The sequence below is a fragment of the Cydia pomonella genome, chromosome 2 (genome assembly GCF_033807575.1).
Source record: "Cydia pomonella isolate Wapato2018A chromosome 2, ilCydPomo1, whole genome shotgun sequence".
Taxonomy (NCBI): domain Eukaryota; kingdom Metazoa; phylum Arthropoda; class Insecta; order Lepidoptera; family Tortricidae; genus Cydia; species Cydia pomonella.
The window spans coordinates 9,441,718-9,468,963 of record NC_084704.1 but is presented as its reverse complement, the minus strand read 5'-3'; the positions used below and the strand labels follow the sequence as shown (position 1 = coordinate 9,468,963).

Sequence of the window (27,246 nt, the reverse complement as noted above, 5' to 3'; positions counted from 1 at the left end):
TACATAATAAATTAATTAGCTCAAATCGATCTCTTTTCCCGCAACTTAATCGTATCCCCATATAGAAAAGTCCAACGGATTGAAGTCTGGTGAAGATGCAGGCCATTCTTGCCACGGAAAGGAAACTAGAGCGTTCGGACTTGGCTCCATTCGGCTCGGCATTGCTCCGAGCAATTATTAGGGTTGGCCAACTTGACGTCCCTTTGCATGCACAACCACAGATGGCACAGATAATATAATTACATGAATTTTCTGTACGGTAGTACTATTATTTATTCTGTGCAACTTGCTAACTATTATTGCAATATTGATACGCATATTTACTTTTCGTAGAATAATCATTTATTAACTCTCACAATTACCCGAGAAACTATTGGTCGAAACACAATAGGTCGAATAATCATTTGGCATTGATATTGATTAGCAAAACTTCCCTCTTATTTATGGCTAGACTAGGACATGATTAACCTACACAACAACTTTTAATTTGAGTCGGATAAACATGGTTTTGATACATTTAATTGTATACTTATTTTCACTTGTACAAATGACCATAAAATCTTATGCCTTGAAACGAGCAATTCTTGTATATATTATACATTTCGGGGCTCCGCCGCTCTCGGATCGGCTCTATCGATTTCGATGAAATTTGCTATATGGGGATTTTCGTGGGGCCAAAAATCAATCTAGTTAGGTCGGATCTCTGGGAAAACACGCATTTTTGAGTTTTATTAATTTTCCGAGCAAGGCTCGATCTCCCAGATATTAAAAACCTATATTGCAAGGTACGATGGCCCACACTCCATCGCTGCCCATCGGCTGATGATGGTTGATGGCTGTCCATCGGTGTACCTTATTACAAAAGGCATAAGGTCCACCGGTGGACAATTAACTATTGCTGTTTGTACAATATAACCTATGCTTTTGTTCATATTTAAGTTAATAATTGATTGAATGTGAAACGTTATTCGACTAAACATTCCTTAAACGAAAAGATTACTCTGCCAAATGAAAATCGTCCAATAATTGTTCTACTAATTTCCACAGAAGCGAACTGAACTGTATGTGAACCAAGAGTATGCGAACGTTAGTCGACCAAAAGTCTACAAATGAATCACTCTGCGAAACGATATTCGGCGAATCGATAATCTGCGAATTAAATTTCGGAGAAGCATTAGGTACCCATGATCCGGAGCCCTCTTGATTTTCCAACAAAAAATACGCCGATTTTCGATTCGCCGACAACGATTCGCAGACGGGTTCTTTGGCCGAGTAACGATTGGCAGAATGTCATTACGCATAATAGTCGTTTGCACGAGTAGTCAATTCGCAGAACATTGATACGCACATTAGTGGTTTTTTAGTGGATAGAAATAAAGAACACTATTAAACTTTAACAATATTTAATTAAAAACTAAAATAATACTAAAAGTCTCTAGAATTTCCACTAATCACGAACTAAATAGGTAGGTAGATATCTCAGGGACATGAGTTCTAGAACACTGAGCTAATATTTGTGAGAAAACCGTGTTCACTTAGCACCGTCTTACTGGACAGCCACTTCCCTGTAGTGCGGCGCGCGACGGGTAGCTATGCGCGCCCGGTTGACTTTATTGGGTAGTTCCACCTGATGGTTGGGTCACGAAGGTGCAGGGTGTGGTTCCAGAGGCAGGTCGACTCAGGTGGTACAAAATTCCCTGGAATTCCAATTTTTGGCCATTTAGCAAAATTCCCGATTTCACATTACTGTCTGCAACATTCCTCGGCATTTGGAAGAAGAAAGCACTACCAGCAGGAAGGCTACCAAAAGCATTTAATAGTGATCAAGGTGTTGCAGCAGCATACAAAATCAGCTTAGAAGGGTGAAAGTGAGAATACATTAAAAATGCATTATGTTTTAATTACCCGAGAAACTATTGGTCGAAATACAATAGGTCGAATAATCATTTCTCTTATTTATGGCTAGACTAGAACATGACTAACCCACACAACAACTTTTAGTTTGAGTCGGATAAACATGGTTTTGATTTGATATATTTAATTATATACTTATTTTCACTAGCACATAAATCGTCCAATAATTGTTCTACTAATTTCCACAGAAGCGAACTGAACTGTATGTGAACCAAGAGTCTGCGTAACGTTAGTCGACCAAAAGTTACATCTACAAATGAATCTCTCTGCGAAACGATAATCTGCGAATTAATTTTCGGAGAATCATTAGGTACCCGTATGATTCAAACTCAAACGAATAAAAGCATTCAAAGTGGTGGGTGACTCGCGGCCGGCAGCGACGTGCAGCTGGCGGACTCGCTTAATGCATACTACTTGTCCGTGGTCTGCGATGCCCCGTTGCGGCCTGATATTGCTAAGGCGATGCATTTTTTACGTTGCAGTGTGCCCCCGGTGACGGAAAGTATGTTTTTCGTACCCTTTACCGTAGAGGAACTGGTTAACTTGATAATGCGAATAAAACCTAAGGATACGAAGGACATCTATGGCCTGCCAGCTCATACCTTGCGTGTTCTACCGGGTTGTGCCTTGCAAGCACTTTGCCACCACTTTAAACTCCACACACAACGGCACCTACCCTGAATCCCTTAAAAAAATAAAGGTCACACCGGTATACAAAGGGAAAGGTAGTAAAACGGAATTAAAAAAATATAAGCTTATTTCTCTGGTCCCTGTAGTCTCAAAGGTGTTCGAGTTGGGGGTTTGTGATCGCCTTATGCATTTTTTGAGAAAAAAGGACAGCCTCTGCAGAGAGCAATATGCCTATCAAGCCGGTAGGTCGAGCGGCAGGCGGCGGGTGGCTGTCATATTTTTTGACTTATCGCGCGATTTTGACCTGGTAGACCACGGACTTATCGCAAAGAAACTCGAGCATTATGGTGTCCGCAGTATACCACTCGCGATCATCACTTCCTTCTTAGCGAATCGGTATCAGGCTGTGGAGGTGAACAGTAAGCGGTCAGTGGCTACACTGTGTCATTACACAATTCCTGCCAAACGTTCCTGTACCAAAGGACCCGTCTGCGAAACGAAAATCGGCGTAATTTTACTCGGGAATTTAATAGGGCACCTAAAGTGGCACTACCAGCAAGGTTTTGTGGATCAGTCAAACTTTGGTGAAAAGGAGTCCTTGGATTTTAATATGATTACACAAAAAAATATAGAAATTGAAAATGGTGGACATTTTTACAAACTTGACTACGAATTTATTTATAGGTACTGTTAAACTAAATACACCAATCATCATAAAAAAAAAAGGATTTAATACCATAAAAGCCGACATAACTTGGGAAACTCCATTACGGTCCTTGCCACGCTATAGTGATGTAACCATATCCAATAAACCGAACATTCTCTGCTCACATAAGTCAAAAGTCCACACCTCGACATTGGTCTGCCAATCCACCTTGCTAAAATTAGCGAGGAGTAAAAGCCATTTATAGGAAAAAAATACCGATTGTAGTTTGCACTCGAGAAAGCCTCATCATTAGGTACCTTTCGGATCCTCAAATATCAATTTTCATCATGAGCAAATTTTCCGTTGGACGTACCGTTATTGAGCCACAAGCAAAATACTGAGACAGACAGACAGTTGTACATACATATTTGCATATTTATGTACAACTTCTGGGATTGTGCAAACTCGGATTACACATACGAGGGGCGTTCAATATCGATGAAATGTATGAAAATGAAAGAGAACGATAAAGGTAATATTTTTATTTTTATTCCTGTCCTATGTTTTTGCACTTAAAAGATCGGTCAATAAGTTTTTTAAGACCGTCATAAAAATATGTTTTATTTTTAGTGTCAAAATGCTTTTGCACTGCCACCTTCAACGTTTCATCGTCAGAAAATCGATATCCTCGCAGATATTTTTTAAGATCTGGGAACAAAAAAAAGGTGCTTGGGGCTAAGTCTGGACTGTATGGCGTGTGGGTTATAGTACAGTCAAATTAGGTTTTAACTTGTACATTTAAAATTACTAAACGGGACCTTTTGAAATATGTTAGGACACCTTCTGGGATAAGGCTCAAGAAAGTCCCAGGCCCTCCCTAGTGGGATAGCCGGGAAATCCTGGAGAAACTAGAATTTGAAGGTATTTCCTGGAGCGTGCCTTTAAATCGTTATAAATAGCGCATTTTATGTTTCATTTGGTCACATTTTTTTACATACACGACATTTGAAATTCTATATTTATTATCCAGTACATTCTAGTGTCAAAAAACCTGGAAAACCTGGAATTTTCCTGGAACTGGGAGGAAAAAGCTAGGATTGGTTTAAGCAATGGCAGGACGCCGATTTTTTAATACTTAACGACTTTCTATTTTTTTTAATGATGTTGATGTTAAATATTTTAAGTTCCAGGATTCCAGGGCACCTGGAATTTTCCTTGGAGCGAGCGTAAATAGTTAAAAAATAAGCTACTTTGATAATTTCTTATGAATTTTTTGCGCTCTACGCAACCATTGCCTCTATACTACTCAGATTCAGGCCTATGCTTATTGCAGTATAGGATTCCTGGAAATCCTTGTTTGTCATGTTCATTAACCTTTCATATTAAAAACCGCCAAGTCTAACGATGACACGGTTGAGAGGACTGTCGGAGGGTTCTGCTAAGACCATTGCAACCGCCTTACAGTAGAGTTGCTGATCAAACGTAACCTACGACAAAAGAGTAGAAGTATTTATTACAAAACATTGTTATACTCTCATGGAGAATAAAGAAGTGAATATACACACCATAATGGAGGTCTGATTTTGCTTCACACATACGTTAGCCGCATAAGAGAGAGCGGTGAATATAGTGGAGTTGTTGGAGGGGTTGAGGTTAATGAAGGGCATCGGAATCACAGCTGACACTTGATAGGGCTGAGATTGGTGAGCGATCACCATGTATCCACTCCAACCTGGATGAGGCGAAGCGCCATTCCACAGTCAAGACGCCCACAGGAAGTCAAGAGAACATGCCAACTCTTGCGTGTTGCAGTCTATATCTACATTTGTCATATCCACAGCAAGTAGCTTAGAATATCCGTCGTGATCTGGGGTGATGTAATGTTGTATAGGAAGATGGCCGTTTGGTTCATTTTCTGCAGAAGTAACTCGGCTGCCAGAAGACGGTCGCGTTACAGGTTTGTCTGCATGTAAAGCAGACTTCGGCGTTGCGCACAAGATACCACCCATGGTATGCCATGTGCCGTGGCCATCAAGGGTTCTTACATTATGGTCTGCATTATCAAAGACAGCTTTGGACATATGCACTTTGGTAGATAGTTGCTGGAGCGCTTTTAGCCACTGAATTCTCATACGTCCCTGCTTCATTGTACGATGAAGAAAAACCTAAATTGTGAAGCATGTCAATGAGTAGTTTAGAACCAAATAGTCTGTGCAAAGTTACGCCAAGTCCAAATAAGAGCGGAGAAAGAAAAGAGCGCGGCCGAAGAGCAGAAACTATCTTGTCCAATGGCTACTGCCTTTGTCTGTTTACCTGCATGCACTTTGTTGCTTTTAGTTTGCATGAGCTCCTCTAGAAATAATTGAAGAAAGTCGGGGACTAAGTCCTCTCCCCCTCCTGACATGTCTGAAGCAGATGGATAACAAGAAGTGTCATATGGTTTAGAGAGTATGTCCTGACGAAGAAGGCGAGCTGCTGTCTTGATGACTCTCAGCCTCTCACTTTGAGTGTCCGCATTTGTGTTACTGTACCAGTTCTCACTTAAAATCTTATGAGCAACGCCCGTGAAACATACAACATAAATTTGTCCCTGTCCTTCAGTGAACACAACTCCCTACCCGAACTTCTCTTTTAGTTTTCTCCTAAGATGATTTTTACTATAAGTATCATGGGTAGGATTATACTCCTTCATTTCTAATATTAGCTCTGCAAGAGTATACTGGCAGTCATCACAATTCTCTTCAAGCTCTTGGCATGATTTATCGAAAGCTGCACTTTTCACTGCATCGCTTTTTTTTGCCCTTTACACTAGATGCGCCTGGGAAGGAAGATCCAACACGCTTGAAATAATTGTAGCTAGCCCTATGGTATCTATCCGCAGCTGCCACACTAAGTCTGAAACCGTGCCTTACTTTGTGGTGACCTGCTCACCCCACTGGTCATTTCTTTTGACAGCATACTCACGAATGATCCATATTATTTCTAAAGTCTCCACCTGGCAGAAAGGCATACGGTTTGGGTGTTGAACAACCATCAATCGATCGCAGAAAAAGCAATGGAGCTCGAAATCAAAGTCCGTGGCCGTTGAGCGAGGTACTTTTTCATACCCACACGCCTTTTCCTCCGCGACCCCTCAGTAGATTCCTCTTGGCTTCACCAATCACCAATCCACGGTTACTGAGCCCCCCCCGCCACGACAAGGCGAGAACCTGTTCGAGGGGGAACGATTTTAAGCAAACTCCAGAAATTTTCTTGAAATTCCAGGTTTTCCAGGATATCCCGCCTATCCCACTAGGGAAAGCCTGGGACTTTCGCGAGCGTCATCCTGGAAGGTGTCCGTACATATTCCAAAAAGTCCCGCTTAGTAATTTTAAATGTACAAGTTTGGTCAAAATTTGATCTAATTTTACTGGGGTATTATAGTTTCAAATCCGGATTCTCGAGCCGCAGCCTTGGTAATCTGAGCAGTATGGACAGGAGCATTGTCATGCAGAAGCAGAACACCCCTAGTTAACTTTCCCCTCCTCTTTTCTTTAATTGCTTCCTTTAATTGGCGTAAAATATTAGCGTAGTACTGCCCCGTTATATTTACACCTTTATCTTTATAATCTATCAGCAATATACCCTCACAATCCCAGAATATCGTTGCCATGACCTTACCGGCTGAAGGTAGGGACTTAAACTTTTTGGGATGAGGTATATCTTTAATGTGCCACTGCATGGATTCTTGTTTGCTCTCTGGGTCATATTGATGAACCCAGGTTTCATCCCCAGTAACAATCCTTTGAAGTATCTCATCGGGATTTTCACCACATAAGTCAATAAACTCGGAACAATAAGCAATTCGCGTATCTTTCTGAAGAGGCGTCAGCATTCGCGGCATCCATCTTGCACTAACTTTTGACATATCAAGATGGCCGTGGATAATATCGTGTATAGTACCAATAGAAAGTTTAGTTCTTTCAGTAATTGATTTTATGCATTGCTGAAAGAGCAAAGAGCATGCAGCATTCGAGTATCTTCTAATATAATTTTCTCGTTTTTTTAAATATGTCCAATGAAGTAGCTGCGACGGGGCGAGCAGGGGTAGGGTCATCTTCGATGCTCTCCCTCCCACGCATGAATTCACCTGACCACTTTTGAACCGTAGATAGTGAAGGGGCAAACTCCCGGTAAACAGAATCCATTTCTTCTTTTATAGTTTTTTGTTTTTTATTTCCTGTTTAGCCAAGAACTTTATTACGGCTTGGTGCTCTAATTTGAGTAAAATTGCAAAATCGGCCATGGTGATGACGTTTGTTCGGCAATTGTAGAAAAACAAGAGAACATATATTTTTTTCTTATTTACTTTTTTTTAATGTCGATGAATGTCTCATAGTGGCCAGTATTAAATTAGTCACTAAAAAAGGTCGGAAGGTATCAATACTGCGAATATATTGAACACCCCTCGTAATTAGTATCAATGCCAGGGACTGCATAACCGAAAAATAACGATACCATTATATAACGGTATTTAGGTAGCCGAATAAATTTATTTCGCTACCGAAAAATAACGGTACCGTAATTTTTTCGGGTACCTTAACCGCTTTCATAAAGGTACCCTATCAGCTTATGCGTCGTTGCCAAGCCGCCCGCGCCTTGCGCCAACTTGGTTCCTGTTGGATGGAAGCTGTCTTTTTTAGTGTACGCCTGTAAGCCCTTTTGATTTTATTTAATACTATCAGTTTGGCTATAATAACGGCTAAGGTATATACCGGTACCGTAATGTATCGGTATTGTAACCATACCGTTATACCGTAACGGAAATCAGTCCCTAATCAAAACGATTTTGTGTTGAATCGATTTCCAGCCTGCTGTGCTGGGAATTAATTCTTGAAAAAATCTAGTTTGATTGGCCTAACTTGCGTAAATAACTATTGGTTGTGTGGGAAATACATATTTTGATTACATTGATTTGCCGAGAATGGGATCATGCCGGGAAAATGCATTACAGATTCGGGATCTTATAAAACGATTAAACTTTAGCATGTCCCAATCAATTGTAGTTTTTATTGTACAGTCAACGTTGAATAGACAGTTACATTACATCCTTATTTCTACCTTGTCACTATCGGTGCTTCCAGTAAAAGCGTATGCCGTAATGAAGAGTTTCGATGACCCCTCAGGCGGCAGCAGCAGCGGAGGCGGCGGCGGCGGCGGCAGCAGCGAGGCGTGGTCGGGCGAGGCGCGCTACGGCGCCTACGAGCAGCGCTACCCGCCCGCCTACCAGCCGCCCCCGCCCGGCGCCGCCTACCCCGACCGCTACGCGCAGCCGGCCCGCGACTACCGCAAGTACTGAGCCGTCCACGGTGAGCGCCCCACGCCCCGACTCACCTGCCACTTTTATAAAAACTACGAAAGGTGGACGCGATATCGAGGCGGCAAAGTAGTGTTGGTGACTTTTGAGTCTAATTTAAGTTTTTAAGAGGTTTTTTGCGCTTAAAAAACTTCCGAGTGAGTTTAATTAAGGGACTCGCATAAAGATTCCGGCCACAATTCTGTAGGTTTTGGTAAAATACTATACTTCGTTTATATTTTGCATAGAAAAAAGGTAAACAATCTAGACGTGTATATTTATTGAAAGACTTTTTAATTTTTTAAACTATTATAAAATCAACAAAATGTAAATGATCGTATATTATTCATAATAGGAGATATTACGCAAAATTCTTCCTAGGGGGGCGCCACTAGCACATACTGAGGGCCTAGCGCGAAACACGAAATTGTATTATGTGCCTTTCTATCAATGTTTTCGAGCGATAAAGAGGCACATAACAAATTTTTGCGTGTCGCGGTAGGCCTCTGTAAACAAACCGCCTTGATGCATCAATGTCATAGTGAAAACTTCTCAAAAAAACTGTTTAAATGCATAGTATGTATGTATAAGTTACTCTATCCTCGTAAGTCCCAAGGGTCTACCTATAGGACTCATTGAGTTCAATGATATTTAAATCATATTTAATTGAAACAGAGTTGCATTTGTTTTCTTCAATTTTCAAACAAATCAAAACTATTCCCTGCACAGGTTCTAATTTCAGTGGCAAATTTTGGATGTTTCAATGGTTTGGCTGGGCTTTATGAGGCTATGGTTTACAATATGAGCTAGTGCTACTGTCTGGCGGCAGAACATTGCAGAAATACAGAAAATAATACATTGGTACATTTTGCCATGACCTTTTTTTTCAACGAAAATACACACGTCAAGAACGCTTTCCTTCTTTCTCATGCTAAAAAAACAGGCCAAGTACGAGGCATACTCGCACAGGAAGGGTTCCGTACCATTATCTATAAAAACAGTCACCCATCCAAGTACTGACCCCGCCCGACGTTGCTTAACTTCGGTGATTGGATGAGAACCTCGAGAGTGGAATGAAATATTTATTTTATTCTGTTTTTAGTATTTGTTGTTATAACGGCAACAGAAATACATAATCTGTAGAAATTTCAACTGGCTAACTATCACGGTTCATGAGATACAGCCTGGTGACAGACGGACGGACAGCGGAGTCTCAGTAATAGGGTCCCGTTTAACCCTTTGGGTACGGAAACCTAAAAACGAAGTATAGTACCAGTATAGACGAGAAGATTTTAATTATTATTGTTATTATAATATGGTGTACCTAACCCATGCATTTTACATAACAATAAATTATTAAATTTGCAATTAATAAGATAAATTTGCATATAAAAGTTAATTTCTCTTTACGTTTTTATGTTCGTGATTTTTTTCTCTCCCGCGAAAGTAAAAAAATCAGGATTCGAATTGATGAAGTCACTTAAGAAAATCTTCAAGATTGATAAATACATTTTTTTAACCATATTGAATTCTAAAAAAAGCGGTACAATTTTTCAAAAGTCAGCTCTCCGAACCTGCGGCACTTTAAAACACTATATTTATAAGATATTATTACTATTGAACTTTAGCCCATTCAGGGCCAGCGACTCAGCTTATGGGTCATGCTCAAGCAGTTCCGCAGGGCCAGTGACTCATGTGAGTCATGAATAAATTCTGATTTAAACATAAACGAAACGTAATTTGACGTAATAAAATACGTATCCACTAAGTTAACAACCATTTCTATAAGGTATATTACGATAAAAAATTATAAATGCGTTTTTTTTTAATGAAAATAGAGCCTAGAATATTCAATTTTGGTTTACTTTGAGTGCAATATAGTAAATATACTGAAATTCTAGATACATACTCGTTGCAAGCAAACAGAAAAATCCATATATTAAAGATACCAAAACTATGTATATTTTAGAAGTTATTGACATGGCTCAGTGTTTGGATCACCGTAGCCTGGTGCTACTTGTAAAAACTAAAAATGTTTCCGCAGCAGGCTAAAATGAACTTTATTGGCTGGTTTTAAAGCGTATTTAGTGTTGAAGCTGTTTGATATTGTACCATTTTACAACCGATTACTGTTTGGATAATGGCACGCAACATTTACCAAGCTGTAGTATAATATTTTGTTTGTGTGAGGGGTAAGGCAACGAGGATTGTCTCTCACTGTACTTTTATGTCATAATATTTGGTGGTCGTTGTATTATATTATATCTTAGGCAATTATCTACTAACAATGATGTTAATATTCATTTTTTTTTTCGTTTCAATATTAACAAGGCAGTTGAAACAGTCACCACTAACTAATATTGTATTATCATAATAGTGTGTGACAAATATTTACAAGCTTAAAAAAAATATGTATGCGTATTGTGTACGCTCGACGGGTCTTGGGCATAAATGGGTTAACAAAATTATGGTGACATCTACTGGCAACTACTGGGCAGAAAATTCCACCTGTACCCAGTGGTAACTGGGAAAACGTTCCCAGTTGTTCCCATTGGCTACACGTGGGAAACAAAGTGCCAGTTTTTACCACTGGTAACAACTTGGTGGGTACAGCTGCCAGCTGGAAGCAGGGGGGCGACACTTAGAAATGTGGTTAACATTAGTAAAGATGGCGGCGATTTCTATTAATGGAATCCGATAACCTACTTTTGCGTCAAGTTGATTACCGATTGTGCAAACTACATCACCAGATGTCACTATAAAATTGGTACAATTTAAAGGCACACGTGGGAAACAATGTGCCAGTATTTACCACTGGTAACAACTTGGTGGGTACAGCTGCCAGCTGGAAGCAGGGGGGCGACATTTAGAAATGTGGTTAACATTAGTAAAGATGGCGGCGATTTCTATTAATGGAATCCGATACCTACTTTTGCGTTAAGTTGATTACCGATTGTGCAAACTACATCACCAGATGTCACTATAAAATTGGTACAATTTAAAGGCACACGTGGGAAACAATGTGCCAGTATTTACCACTGGTAACAACTTGGTGGGTACAGCTGCCAGCTGGAAGCAGGGGGGCGACACTTAGAAATGTGGTTAACATTAGTAAAGATGGCGGCGATTTCTATTAATGGAATCCGATACCTACTTTTGCGTTAAGTTGATTAGGATTACCGATTGTGCAAACTACATCACCAGATGTCACTATAAAATTGGTACAATTTAAAGGCACACGTGGGAAACAATGTGCCAGTATTTACCACTGGTAACAACTTGGTGGGTACAGCTGCCAGCTGGAAGCAGGGGGGCGACACTTAGAAATGTGGTTAACATTAGTAAAGATGGCGGCGATTTCTATTAATGGAATCCGATACCTACTTTTGCGTTAAGTTGATTACCGATTGTGCAAACTACATCACCAGATGTCACTAAAATTGGTACAATTTAAAGGCATGAATACAACATTATGAAGGTTGCATATACCTCTTATGTCAAGTTATAAACGGCCTTTGAGTCACCACGGTTATATTTTTTTAACATTTTATTGCACCATTCGACGCGAGCATCTTATTGCTCCTTAGTTAAGTTGTGCGGTATCCAACGCGAACAATTTTTTTTACGGCTAAATGATCATGTAATATGCTATTAATGCTAGTCATAGAAATACCCAGAGTCGCCTCTATCTCGCGGTACGTAATATGTCGGTCGTCCATTATAAGTTTTCACACAGCCTCAATATTTTGTGGTACAACGACCGATTTCGGGCGACCTGCCTTAACTTTGTCCGTAAGCATACTACGTCCACGATTGAACTCACTAAACCAGTGATACACAGTAGTTTTAGATGGAGCTTCATCACCAAAAGTTGAAGATAGTTGATCTATGCACTGTTGTTGCGTTAAACCACGCCGAAAATCATAATAAATCATAGCACGAATATTTTCACGAGTGAGTTCCATTCTTGCAGCGAGATGACATTTAAAACCCGTCAAAAACAAAACACTAGCGTTAATAAGAAAGAAAAAATATTACAGTACTTAAAAAAATTCAAATTTTACCATGGAGGTCAAATATACTATTTAAGAAGATTGTAATCCCGGTTTCCGGATATATAAATAGCAGCCCTCGTACCGGTTGAAAACGTTGTGAGAGCGTGGTCAACAATAATCGGAAGCCAACGTTTTGTAACGTGTAGAGGCCTTATATAACAGCAACAAAAAATGAATTAGACATTTCGTTGTAAATATAAACTAAAATGTGACAGCCCAAATTAAAAGGGACCTTATGGCGGTCGGCGCTTACGCCATTATTAGCGGCGCGCCAATACTTATGCGGTACTACGCGACGTAAGCGCCAACCGCCATAAGGTCCCTTTTTTTAGCCAACACAGCATTACTTAGATTTATACGATGCTCGTTACTCGGTCTAAGACACATTCGTCAGATTCCTTTTTCGTCAGGATAAATTATAGCCTGTATTTTTTCGGACGAAAACGGAATCCTTTGGACGGAAAAATCTTAACTTTTGTGTGGAAAATTTGGAATTATTATGTGATACTTGCATCTTTTAACATGCTCTACCAGTGGATGGAATAATTTAAACATTTCCTTTATAACTTAACTAGACCGCGGGACTCCTATATTGGAGCGATTTGCCCTTCGGGCATCTGAAGCTACTTAACGAACCTAACCTACCTACCTATTGATTTAGTATGACTTTCGTAAAACATTACACATTGAGGAAAAAGCGTAGGTAAGTAGGTAGGTTAGGTTCGTTAGGTAGCTTCAGATGCCCGAAGGGCAAACAGACCAGAAATAGGAGCCCCGCTCCGTCTAGTTAAGTTGTGAGGGAAATATTTTTGGAAAAGAAACAGTGCGGTTTTATTCTGACAAAAGCGGAATCTGACCAAAAGTCCGTTTTCGTCCGAATAAAAACAGGCAATAATTTATCCTGACGAAAAAGGAAAGGTGGACAGTTTCATAGTGGATTTAAAACAAACTAAATTTTGTTGCAGGTAAAGGACATTCTTTGAAGCAGACAGTTTAATTTAGCAACATCAGACTTCTTCACGTGAGATAAATATAACAAACGATTATTTACGTAATCAGCTCAAAATATGGTATGGTGGACTTCGAATGAGTGTTATCAATGGTAGATGTGGTTGGTAAGGTTTTTATAATGTATACAAGCTGTGCTTCAAACAACTGCAGTTATTCTGACAAGTGTATAGACTATGATGTTGACTTTAAACATTTGTATGAGTGTTTTCTCAAAGTACAAAAATGTGCATCCTGAAATTTCATGATGGAATAACAAGTACTGAATTTGCGAATGTGTCAGTAAATACATAATAAAATATTTATGTATGGGGTGCTTGGTGGTGATCCCACAAATCTTGACTGTATATCATTTACATTAATTATCTGTGTTACTGAGAATTAAAGTATTTTAAACTTGTATATATTATGTAAAATGAAAAATAATAAAATGACTATGTAAGGACTAATATTGTAGTTTATTTAAAAATAAAAGTAGTATTACCTTAATAATAAGCATCAATCAAAGACGTTACATCAAATATTTTGAATACAAACATAGTCGGACCAAGACAAGTCTGCAACGATTTTGATAGCACGCGCAGTGCAAGTGTTATTTATATACGTCACAGTTTGACGTTTAAATTAAATCTTGCACCGCGTGTGCTATCAAAATCGTTGTAAACTTTTCTTTGTCTGACTATAGTTTTATGTAATGTCCCTATGTTATACATACAAAACAACTTTATTAAACGATATAATTTATCGAAATTTTATATCGGATGTCTTTCTAAATTCACATAAAAAATAAGTGTAAACAACAAGTAAGGGCTGTTTGTAACCCCCGACGCAAAAAGAGGGGTGTTATATATTTGACGCCAATGTCTGTCCGTCTGTGGCATCGTAGCGCTCCGATGGTCCGATTTCGAGGCGGGTTTTTTTACGTGAAAGCGAGTTTACTTGCCGTGGTTCTTAGCTATGTAGAAATCAATACAGCAGTTTGAAGACTATCCGCTCTTCCAAAATTATGTCAGGCATTTTTGGTATATGGTACCTATGTGGCATAGGAGTTTTTTTTTAATTTCATGAAATAGTTATAATATTTGACTGGCCTCACGAAATAAATCACATGTGCCCTACCTCGTATGGAAAGATTCCAGCCCTTTAAAGGCGAGCTTAACGTTAAACCCAGAATATTCTTTTGAGTCCTTTCCAGAAAAGACTGAAATTTTACAAATACCTACAGAATTATCTATCACAATTAATGACAGAGTCTTTCTAAAGGACTCGAGTTCGTTGGAGCCGTGCAAAGACTTCATTATAAACGTAATTATGAGTAGACCTCGTCTTTTAACATACCTTGTCGCGTATTTCTGCTACAAAACAAAACGAACTCTCGTTGTTTAAGTCACAATTTACCAAACAATTCCGCCACCGTTAAAGCCAAAGTATCGCATAATTAATATTATAAAGTAATTTACTGATCATAATAATTATTATAAGCAAATTTTATTTGTAGTCTGTGCGGAAAGAGTCGTGTCGTGGAATGTATGGGCCCAATACATTCCACGACTCTTTTCTTTCCAAACAGACTCTAGTACCTGTTACATATCACCTTTCGTATAGGGAATATTACGCGAAACTCTGCGTAGGGGGCGCCACTACGACAATCCATCACAAACTGGGTCTACAGCGAAACAAGAAACTCAAAATTTCGTTATGTACCCTCCGGATCACTCTTGCATATTTGAGCGATAAAGAGGCAGATAACTATTATTTTCGCCTTTCCCGGTAGGCCCTTTCCTTTGTAAACAAACTGCCTTGATGCATCAATGTCATATGTTATTTGTGAAAACTTGTCAAAAAACAGTTTAAGGCATAGTATGTAAAAGTTACTCTATGATCTACGATAGGTGCTAGTGCTGTACTCTGGCGGCAGAACATCACAGTAATACTCCCTATTACATGTTTCAGTTTGTAGTATTTGTACATATTTTAATTTAGCTTCACACTGTATATCATATTTATTTCATTTAAGTACACTTGTAATTTAAATTCGAACCACTTCCAGCAGCGGTATCATGGTCGCATTTTTATCACCCGTCATGTCATGCGTCACTTTCGCACTTGACACTTACGTTGACTTGACTTTGCTAGAACGTGACAGGCATGTTGACAAATGATAAAGAGCCGACCATCTTAGCCCTTCTGTAGGGCTTTCGTACGTCACTTTCGCACTTACATACTTTTTAGAACGTGATAGGCATGGTGACAAATGATAAAGAGCCGAGCATATTAGCCCTACAGGGTGTCTGATCGAGTTGAAATTTGGAGCAATCAAATGATGAAGCAATCGAAAGGTAGCCAAGTAACTCCTCGATGGAAAAATAAGTTTAGGTATGAGCCAAAAAGAATTAAAAAAATAATAAGTCCAAAAAGTTATTGATGGTAGAATACTATTATTAAATCGTAGGTACTTGATAGAATGATAGATATGCAACGTAGAGGAAATTAAAAGAATCTGTAAGTTAGTTTACGTTGTCAGGTTACAACTAGGATATTTGCCAGCAAAACCCACTTAAGTACACTGGACCCTGCAACTTGTAGTCGTCAATTTTTCACGGTTAAAACCTACACTTTTCCGTTTTTGGCGCGGTCCCTTCAGAATCTTCTTAACCTTTTGAACGCCAAGAACTAAAGGTGTCGTTACTATTTGTACCCATAGCGCCAAGGACAACAATTAGGTGTTATGACGTAAGTACGCTGTAAAATTAACCTTCACACTTTCGAGAAGTTTACATTCCTCCCTTGCGCCCGAGATCTTGGCGTTTGAGTGATGTTTGTGTTTATGACATAAAGCGTTCAAACTGTTCAAAGGGTTAAGCGGGTTATACTAAATTATATCTTTTAAAATACTAGAAGGTAAAACTTAAAACAAAATACCAGAAAATACTCATGATAGGATGATTGTTCGACTAAATGGCTTGTTCACAAAATAATTGTTTGAAATCACAAAATACGTCGGTACGTTTTATAGTCCACCGAATGTCTAAATACAAAGTAAAATTAATAAATTTGAGGACGAAGCATTTGTGCATTTTCAACAAAAAGAGTGGCGTGGGCTGGCACAATATTACTATTGTCATTGTGCAGGTATGGCGCAGAAGGATAGGCATACGTCGATCGGTCGTCTTCGCTCTTCGGTTTTGCTTCCACGATGTCTTCTTCAAGTTCTTTTAGTGCTCTAATGGCATCTTGTTGGCCCTAGAAATACAATAGAATATAGTACAATCTCACTAATGCTGACACAAGAGAGTCGGATTACTGGAAGTTATATTGATGTGGTGTTTGTGGTATATCAAAGCAATACACTATACTTACTAATATTCTCAATTCAAAGAAAATTTTACTGTTACCTGGATTTTAGGCATTTATAAAGATATTCAAGAGTGATAATGTAAGCGCACATTACAGTTTAGTTACCTGCACAGCAGCTAGACGAAGCAAACGAGTGGCAGTAGGTGCATCCCGCGTGAGACCGCCTCGGCCCTGCCCATAGTAGATCCCCAAATTGTAAAGGGCTGCAGGGTGTTCCCGAGCAGCTGCTGAGCGGTACAGCTCCATAGCCTGAGTATTATTATTATACATGTATACACTTAGGAGCAAAAAAATAGACTCAAATCTGTGTTGTATTTAAAAACGAAATATCTCCGAAACTAATTCGCGTATTCTTAAAGTAATAGTACCATTAAAAAGCTGCTAAATTTACCTTTTTAAAAAACACAAAATTCCTGAAGTATTATTTCAGATACTGAAATCTGAGCGATTTTAGCAAAATGGGGTAAAATCACGTTCAATTAACGTCCTGAAAATGGGAATAACAGCAATTTCGTAGAGAGAAAACCATTTAATTTTTCCTGTTTAATATTTTGTATTTCCGCCGCGGGCCTTCTCGACGCATGCAATCCGGTTTTTCATGGATCTTATCAGCTTCCTGATGGTATCCTGCGGACAAGCTTCCCATTCCTCGACCAAAGCCTCTTTCAGGGCCAAAATCGTGTCAGGAGCGGGATCCCGGGTTCGAACCTTCCTTTTTAGATAATCCCACAAGTGCTCGATGGGGTTCAAGTCCGGACTCAGAGGTGGCCATGCAAGGGTGGGGATGCCAACCTCAGCAAGGTATGCCCGCGTGACTCGTGCGGTATGACAAGGGGCGTTATCTTGCATGAGATGGAACCCCTCCTCATAAAATCTTGCATAGGGGACGACATGATCTTGCAGGATATCTGTGATGTAACGATCTGCGTTCAAGCCACCTCCGCGGCCCCCATCAGGAATGAAAACCAGCTCGGTCCTCCTCCGTAGGCGACCGTCTCGGAGATGCAGCACTGCGCAAATCGTTCTCCAGGTCTTCGGTACACTCGTCTTCTTCTGTCACTGCCATGGAGACACACCCTGCACTCATCGCTGAAGAGTACGCGGCTCCATTGTTCGTACGTCCAATTTTCGTAAGTGGTTACGAAATCCATACGAGCGTCCCTGTCAGTTTGGGCTCTGTGGCAGGCCTTTTTGGGGTAAGGTTGGCTTCCCTAAGTCTTCGACGAACTGTCCACTTGCTGACTGGTTGCTCTCGGTTCTGCATCAGCTGCTGCTGGATGTCAACGCCGGTACGCTGTCGATCACGAAGACTGGCCGTAACGATGAAGTGGTCCTCTCTCCTCGATGTGCAACTGTTACGGCCAAGGTTTGCGAGCAAGGTTTCCAGTCCGATTTTCTTTAAATACTTTTTTTAATCCTGCAAGCTGTCTATCTTTGACATTTAGCTGTAGATTACGTTTTTTTTTTGAGGTCCTGCGTGGTGCGATATCCTTTGATACGCCCATCATTTAAAAAAAGATCTTATATATATTTTAGATTAAGATCTTGAGGTGCTCTTCTCTTCAGCCTTGTAAAAGTTGTATTAGGTAGTTCCTTCATCAGGTTTCTCGCGAGTAAGTTTGGGTGGTTCTCCATTCTTTTACTATATTTGTCTAAGGTGTCTGACACTTCTTGGTTTATTGTTTTGATTTGGAGATCTCGATGTAAATTCTCGTTTTTGATGTACCATGGGGCTTTAGTGATAATTCGTAGTATTTTTGATTGGAAGCGCTGTAGTATTCCTAGATTGGATTTTGAGGCTGTTCCCCACAACTGGATGCCATAAGTCCATATAGGTTTTAGTATACACTTATAAAGTAGGAGCTTATTATTTAGGCTTAGTTGGGATTTGCGTTCTAAAAGCCAGTACATCTTACGCAGCTGTTGGCCCAGAGCTTTTCGTTTTGTAAATATGTGTTTTGTCCATGTTAGCCTTCTGTCCAAATAGATTCCCAGGTATCGAACGTGGTCTGATTGAGGTATACATATGTTATTAAGTTTTACTTCCGGGCACGTTTCACGTCTGAGCGTAAATGTTACTTGCACTGATTTTGTCTCATTTGCTTTAATTTTCCAGTCTTTAAGCCATTCTGAAATATCGTCCAGACTATTTTGAAGTTTCCCTGAAGCTCCGGCGGGTGTGTCGGCTACTGCTAATATAGCAGTGTCGTCGGCGAAAGTTCCTGTCAGAACATTTTCGGCACTTGGGAGATCCGAGGTGTATATGAGGTAAAGTAATGGGCCCATGACACTTCCTTGCGGCACACTGGCTTTTATCCCATGTAGGTTTGTCGTGCTACTGCCATAGCATAGCTTACATAAAAGTATCGTTCGTTAAGGTACGAAGTGATAAAGTGATAATAATCGATTGGAAGGTTTTTTAATATTTTGAATAAGAGTCCTTGATGCCAAACACGGTCGAATGCTTGGGATATGTCCAAAAACGCTGATAAAACATAAAGTTTTTGTTCAAACGCAAAGTTTATTTGTTCCACTAGCCTGTGAACCTGCTCCACAGTACCATGGCCTTGCCGGAATCCGAATTGATGAAGCGGAATCAAGTTAGTCTTTGTGACTTCTACTTTTATTCTTTTCATGAACAATATTTCTAAAACTTTCGAAGGTATTGGTAGCAGGCTAATCGGACGGTAAGATCTTACTTCTGTAGGTTCTTTGCCAGGTTTTGGGATTAGAGTTATTTCAGCTACTTTCCATTGTGGAGGGACAAAGTTTCTCCAGAGCGCGGCATTGTAGATGTGAGTTAGGAATCTGATTCCAATTTGCGGTAGTTCTCTGAGGATTTTGGCAGTAATGAGATCATATCCTGGGGCTTTATGTATGTTAAGGCTTTTGATAGCGTCGATGACTTCTGCGTATGTAAATTTTTTAATGGGTAAATCTAATTGATGTGGTTTAGCGTTTTTGTTATCTCTTCCAATTTTGTTGAATCAAGATCGTCGTTTGGCGTGAAGACTGTGGATAAGTGTCTCGCGAATACCTCTGCTTTGTCAGAATTAGTTTTTACCCAGCTGCCATCTTCATTTCTGATCGGGGGTTGATGGGTAATCGGCCTATTCAGGTTTTTCGTGGCCTTCCAGAGCGAATAATCTGTGGCTTTTGTCGCATCAAGATTTTGTAAGTATATTTCTTTTACCCTATTTCTGTGTGTTGCGAGGGCTTCCTTGAGTTTAGATGCGAGGTAGTTGAAATTCTTTTTATGGCCAGGGAACTTGGTTAATTGCCACAATTTTCTGGCCTTGCGTTTTTGTTTCAGTAGCTCGGAAGTTTGTTTAGGATATAGGAACAATTCTTTGTTTTTATCCTTTGATGTAGGAGTTGCTTCCCAGGCAGCTTGTTGTACGGCAGTGTTAAATAATTCTACTGCTTGGGTGATGCCGTCTGATTTTAGAGGGATTTGGCAGTCAAGTGATTGCTGAATTAGTTCCCGAAAGTATGGCCAGTTCGTCTTTTTTGTATGCAATTTACACTTTTTCGGAATAGTTGAGATTTGACAATTTACTTGTACTATAATAGGGGAGTGGTCTGAGGACAATTCCAGGCTTGATTTGCATTTCAGACTAGAGTTATGAAATCCCTTAGTAACTAGGAAGTCTATTAAGTCCGGTTTCTTGTTTAAATCCGAAGGCCAGTAAGTTGGCGCTATACCGAGTTGGAGGGATTCGATTGACTTTAAGAGCTCTCGACCTTTTGGTGTAATAGCCTTGAGCCCCATCTGGTGTGTTTGGCGTTATAGTCTCCTCCAGCTATAAATCGATGGCCAAGCTTGGAGAAGAATGAAGAGTAGTCTTCCTTTTTCAAGTTGTGCTTTGGTGGTATGTACAAAGCTGTTATATTAAACTCCCCTTTGTGATCTTCCGTTATTATGCTTGTGGCTTGAATTTTTTCCGTGCAGTATGAGTCAACTGCATAGTGTTTTAGTTTTTCTTTTACTATTACTGCGGCGCCACCATGGGCTTTGCCATCTGGGTGCATAGCATGGTCTATATTTGGGGATTTTGAAATAACTCTTACTCGTAAAGTGAGTTTCTGACACTAGCATAATATCAATGTCTTCTAGAAAGTGTTTTACTTCTAATAAGTGTTTTGACAGCCCATTGGCGTTCCATTGTGCATTCCAGTCCGAATTCTTGACTCTGGAAACAGCAGACTGACTTAAATTCAGCTGTTCAGCAACTGCACGCTGCGTAAGGCCTTGATTGAGCAAGACGATAACTTGGCCGGCTTCAGTTTCTGTCGTGTCCATTTTCTTGCAGGTAATTCCAGGGAATGATTGCGGGAGATGTACACAGGTCAACTTCTGATAAGAGACTGATAAGAAATAACCGGATACACCGGTTTTTATGGCCCTCAAAGGTGCGCAACTCGTGCATAATCAAAGGAGGTAAAATGTTGTTTTCTACAAAAATAACAATAACCTGAAATATACCAAACCGATTTCAACGGTTGTTAATGTTTTTGATAGCTTAATTAATAAACAATAATACTGCAATTTCATTTTCACTGAAATATTCAACGTTTTCAGAAAAATTTAAAAAAAAATAAAAAATGTGACTTGAGTCGATTTTTTTGCTCCCGAGTGTACAAGATATTTTTTTGTTATATTTTGATAAAATTTAGTGAATAGTTAGTTAGTTCCTTATTCTATACACAATAAATATAATAATTAATAACCATCATCTCCGTGATCTTTAAGAGTAACTCAACGGAAAAACATGTTTTGACCCCCAATTCTGGGTTTATTCCACCCAGAATGAAGAGCTCTTAACTTTAACCAGTCAAATTTTATCCCAATATACCAATAAAAAATCGGGCCATATATCAATAAGTAAGTAAATACTGAAATTTAAATACAAAAGTGTCAAAAGTTGCATTCAATTAGCGTTTCATATAATTTGGTCAGGATCATCCTAATCATACATAGGCGAGAGGTTAAGCAAATCCAGAAAACTTCGCGTAAGGTCAATGCGGCCAAACCCGTCTGCGAGAAATTCCGTAAACGAGCATATTTTTCTAATTATTTTCAACCGTGGACAATGGAGCAACTTTTGACTGCTGAACTGAAGTGCTGAAACTAACAGCGCGGCTTACGTGGGCGATGACTCGCGAATGCGACGCGGCGGGCCAACGGCATTCGGAGATCGCTCACGTAGCACACTTCCATAGGTATCAAAGGATTGAATTCACCCGCGCCGCGCCGCTTTGCGTTCGCGAGTTATTCGCTCAGGTAAGACACTGCTTAAAAGCAATCGCTGTTTTGTCGATGAAGATAACATCTTGTATCAACCATTGACATACAGCGTGTATTTTTGATACGACCACATAATCAAAGGGTAGTTTAGGCTGTAATTAACACACTTTCATAGGTCTTATAAAAAATGGACGACTTTTAATTTTTCATACAAAATAATTCAGCAAGCAATGTATCACTACTTTGTTTTAACTCAAAACGTCTCATTAATGACGGGTCGTCACAACTGTCACAAGTGATCATGATGTACGAAATACATTGCCGCTCGAAAAAAAAAATGCTCTAGTTGTGAAGACTAAACTAAAAAAATCTTTCAGAGTTGTTTTATACCACTAAAACCTACGTCTAGTCTAAGTTTGAGGTTATATCAAAAATACACACTGTATCGCTGTGGCCCTAGTGAAAAAGAGTACAAGTCTCTGGCAGCGCAGGTGTAAAGGGGTGTAAGTTCCACGTAACACTTATGCCCCTATACACCTAAACTGCCAGAGACTTGTACCCTTTTTCACTAGGGCCACAGTATCTACTATTAACCACCCAAATATATTTGTGTGAAAATCCGGCCCTGTTTTTTACCCGCTCCTCGAGAAACATAACATTGCTTCCTTGGCGCTAGCTAGCCGTGCGCTCGCATTACCAGTGCAAGCGTGGTCTTCGAATACGTATCTTTGTTTCGGATCGCAGTGTCACAAGTTAAGCTGGTTTGAGAGCGTTTAGTCGCCTACCTTAGACGCACCAATAGAGATCAGACAGCTATTCTGTTAGAATTCTGTATTAGTTCATAATGAATCTTATTCCGTGCTCAATAGAGTATTAATTCAATAAACGCTACCTATGCGGCTTGACCATTTTTTCATAGTAGCACGCGTCTTTGCGGTTTTTAAACAATAGATAAGACGATAATCCGTAGAAGCTCACGGAGAAAAATAGAAACTATACCTATTCCGAAACCTAGTTTTTACCTTTAGTTAAAAGTTAGTCGGTCTGACTTTATAGTTACACAGCAATGTGTTGTTAACACTATTACTTAAGAGAAGTGTTAAACAAAGACAAAATAATGTAAAGCCTGACCAGTAATATATGATCACGCGCCATATTGCGGAATTTCATTGGAACGAAATTTTTCATACTAAACTGAACCGTCACCCTATACATGAGAATAACAGCGCCCTCTTGACAATGATCATATATTTCTGGTCGGGCTTTAGAATGCTTTCTATAGGTACCATTTTTTCATCAGCAGCAACTCCAAGTCCCATCTCATAACACAACCCTAAATTGTACTGAGCTGGTGCATGGTTACGGTTTGCTGCGGACCTATAACAAACAAACTAGTTAGTTTGTAATAATTGCCATTATTTCAGTTATTCTTTATTCATTCATAACAATAAAATATTGTGTTGAACATAGCTTAAAATTAAAAATAAAACATTACATTATATTAAAGAAATTAAAGCTTAATTAGTGATCCCAAGATGATGATATGAATTAAAAGTATTGAAGAATATATGCATAATATTAACTGAAATTTGTATCATGTCAATAAGATTTAAATATCAACCAAGCAAATAAAATATCAATAAAAATAAAAAATGTTAGAAATTTAAAATTTAATAACTAAGATATGTCAACAATAAATAATAATATCGTCACTTTGGTATCCTACTAGAATAATACACTAATATGTACATAGTAAAAACGTAAACTCAGCAAAAATTCAAATAAACTATAATAAAATTAAGTACAGCTATCGTCTATAAAGTCGGTTATACAATAGTACGACTTTTTTAAAAGATAACTCTTGAGTCTTGCATTGAAAATTTTACTGTTAGTAATTGTTTTAAATTCAGTGGGTAACTTATTGAAAAGGAAGACGGCCTGGTAACTTGCGGCGTGCTTCATAACGTTAAGCCTAGGGACTACAGCATTTTTTATGTCTTTCCGCCTTGTAGACAGCCTGCTTTCTCTCTCGGTCGCGCTCTCATACTTGTGTAGGTGCTTTACTAAGTCCTAAGTTAAGGGGCACTGCAGTGCATTAATCAAGGAGGTATAGAGGTAGGAGTAATAAGGAGGATGATAAAGACTGTACACAATGAAATCTGGCCATGCATGATCTGGTATATTTTTTTACCGTACACACATTTTCACAGTTCAGTTCTTTTATTTTAAAAAGATAATTATATTACAATGTGTTTGTGTGTGGGAGTTTTTGCCGAATATATTCCATCATACCTATTCCATAAAGCTGTTTTATGCTCATACGAATATCATCTTTCTAAGAAAATACTTAGTGTCTTCTAGAAAAGAGTTTTCTATTTGAGGTAGTTAGATTTGTCTGAAAGACTTGCTACTCCAAGCGCTAAATGTTGTTTTTATATGGGAGCCATTTTTCTGTTTAAAGGGCAAATACACCAAAGTTAATGCACATCAGAACTACTGTAGTCAATTAGAATTAGTGTTAGCTATTGTGAAAAGACAATGTAATAAGATATAATTTGGATTATCCGATAAAAAAATTAATAGGAAAATTGGTAGCAGAGCGAGCATACGCGCGAGGCAATTTCCTCACGCACAAACCGGCCAGTGTAGACGTGCCTCGGCCGAGGCGGCGCGCGCAATTTCCTCGCCCGTCTACACTGGCCGGTTTGTGAGTGAGGAAATTACCTCGCGCGTATGCTCGCTCTGTGCGGACCCGTCTACCTGGACATAAAAATATAGATTCCGTAGAATACACCGAGTTTTTTTCTGATTTCCGTTAATTTCAAGGGTGCATTCCTGAGCTTAATTTAAGTAACTTTCTCAAAAACACTGGTATTCTAATTAACTCTATTTCGGAGATAATCAATAATTTATTTTTATCTTATAAGGCCCTTACGAGCGTATACACTTGCTTTAGGGCCTGTTTACATATTGATTAGTGTTTAGGATAAGTGTTATACATTTGCTACTAAACGTGAGTCTTTCTCGGACGATTGATGTACCTCGAACTGACATTGATATGTCACAGTTTTCAATTGTTTGGTTGAATTTGACCCGGGTATGTCACTAAACAACGTCCAAAGTATGGGCACTGTGAATGTCATCTTGTGTGGTAGGGCACAGCACAGCTGATATCATTCCAGATCTAGAACAGAGCCCAACTGGGGAAGTGCCTCCACCTTACAGAAAACAGCAGCCAAATAACACTAGACCCTACTCATAGTGTTGTGTTCCTGGTGGTGAATAAGGTTGCCAGTGCTCAATGAGGGTGCGGTTAGGGTCGACAACGCGCATGTAACTCCTCTGGGACTGCTTGGTGGGCCAAATGCTTGTTTGCCATAGATGAAGTAATACAAAAATAATAATTATGTAATGCCCGTGTTACAACAACGCTATATGCAACCTTTCATTACTTTTTATAAAATAATCATATTTTTTAAAATTAACTATGCCATTTAACCCATACCCCGGAGTTAACGGAAATTTATAAAAACACGGTATATATGTATAATGATAAAAGTCACAAACAACCTAACATTATGTTGTGTTCGTATTTTTACTATATAGTTTGAGCTCCACAAATTATTTAAAGATTGTGCTGCTTGAAAATATAATCATTTCAAAGATTTACCATATCATGCATGGCCAGATTCTATTATCTTGTCTTCATAAACAAAGATTTATTGGTTGTAGAAACATAACGACGCTTAAGAATCAATACTGTCTAACTAACATTTTTTACCTTTTAATGCAGTTAGATGCAGAAAAAGATAACGAACATAACTGCATTAAAAGGTAAAAAACTTAAAAAATGTTAGTTAGACAGTATTGATTCTTAAGCGTCGATAAGTCAAATAAGAAAAAACTGTGGTTACCCTTTTCCAATTCAATTCTATTTTAATTTGTTTGTCAAGCTTTAATATAGAGTAATACTTTTATGTGAAAATGTGTTGTTTTTGTTTGATCTTATCTCAAAAACATTTTGATTTTCCAAATACTCTTGGTCCCAATTAGTATGCATTATCAAGGTTTTACAGTAGGTTGCCCATTTAGGTTGAGATTATCAGTTAGTTATACAAACCTGAGAAGGTTCAAGCCATCTTGGTGGTGGCCATTTTCAAGAGCAGCAAGCCCTAATTTGTTCTCAATTGAATTCAGAACTTCTCCTAAATCATTTGAATCTGATGAATCAGTACTAGAAACATCACTGCTTGAATTATGATGTTTCTCTCCACCATGTTCATTTGTTATGAAATGTACTGTAGGAGTAAAGCCCCTTAACACATTCTCAATGTCAGGAATAGGTTTAAAGACTCCATCATTTTTCTTAACAAATTTCACATATGGGTACAAAGCAGAAAATATGCCATTTATTGATGGACATTTCTTAGAGGGATCCTTGAGATGGCACTTGTATTTTAAGTGAAGCAGTTGACTGGCATACCATCCAACAACTAGAGCACTGCTCTGTAAAACAAAAACAGAAGCATAAATTGATACAACTATTATACATAGAAGAACAACGGATTTGTCACATCCATAAAATAGATGGGATACGAGCCTGCATAAATATCTACAGACATGTGGTTTATATCTGAATAAATATTCATTATTGCTCCCATTATTGTTTTATTAAGAATCTTCTACTGCAGCAGCAAAAATAAACTGTATTGCTTACCCATGTGATGGCACCTATCCAACTGCGATTTAGCTGTTCGAAGTTCCACCTATTACTGTTGGTGTTGTTATCATTTTGATAAGAGCCACAGCATCTCGTATACCAACGGCATGAAGGAGATCGCTTATCCTTATCTTCGGAACTACTAGAGTTTCCATAACCTGTAGTACTACGTCTGTCGAAGTGGGCAACGTTTCTCTCTAAGGTGTCCCTGATGCGGCGTGATACATATTTCCACATGTTAAAAGCAAAATAGAGATAGGATCTTGAAGGTTAAATTACAGGATGTCCATTGTAGGACACAGCAAATATTCAAAATCTCCCTTGGTCCACGCC

At 39.0% G+C, this 27,246-nt stretch overlaps 2 protein-coding genes across 2 annotated transcripts in view; one reads left to right on the top strand and one right to left on the bottom strand.

The window, feature by feature from the left end:
- LOC133533723 (SAFB-like transcription modulator) overlaps window positions 1-14,037 on the top strand; it is a 31,072-nt gene extending 17,035 nt beyond the window's left edge. Inside the window, exons 16-17 of the mRNA XM_061872760.1 lie at window positions 8,356-8,538; window positions 13,546-14,037. Of these exons, the coding sequence (XP_061728744.1) occupies window positions 8,356-8,528 (173 nt within the window). The 3' untranslated portion in view covers window positions 8,529-8,538; window positions 13,546-14,037. The remainder of the gene's footprint in view (window positions 1-8,355; window positions 8,539-13,545) is intronic.
- Window positions 14,038-16,517: 2,480 nt separating this feature from the next.
- LOC133533584 (uncharacterized) lies at window positions 16,518-27,220 on the bottom strand. Its single transcript, XM_061872588.1, has 5 exons — window positions 26,911-27,220; window positions 26,314-26,699; window positions 23,480-23,570; window positions 17,051-17,194; window positions 16,518-16,831 (listed from the first exon to the last, which is right to left on the bottom strand). The coding sequence occupies exons 1-5, from the start codon at window positions 27,148-27,150 to the stop codon at window positions 16,634-16,636; spliced, it is 1,059 nt and encodes a 352-aa protein (XP_061728572.1). The 5' UTR covers window positions 27,151-27,220; the 3' UTR covers window positions 16,518-16,633.
- Window positions 27,221-27,246: the final 26 nt, after the last annotated feature.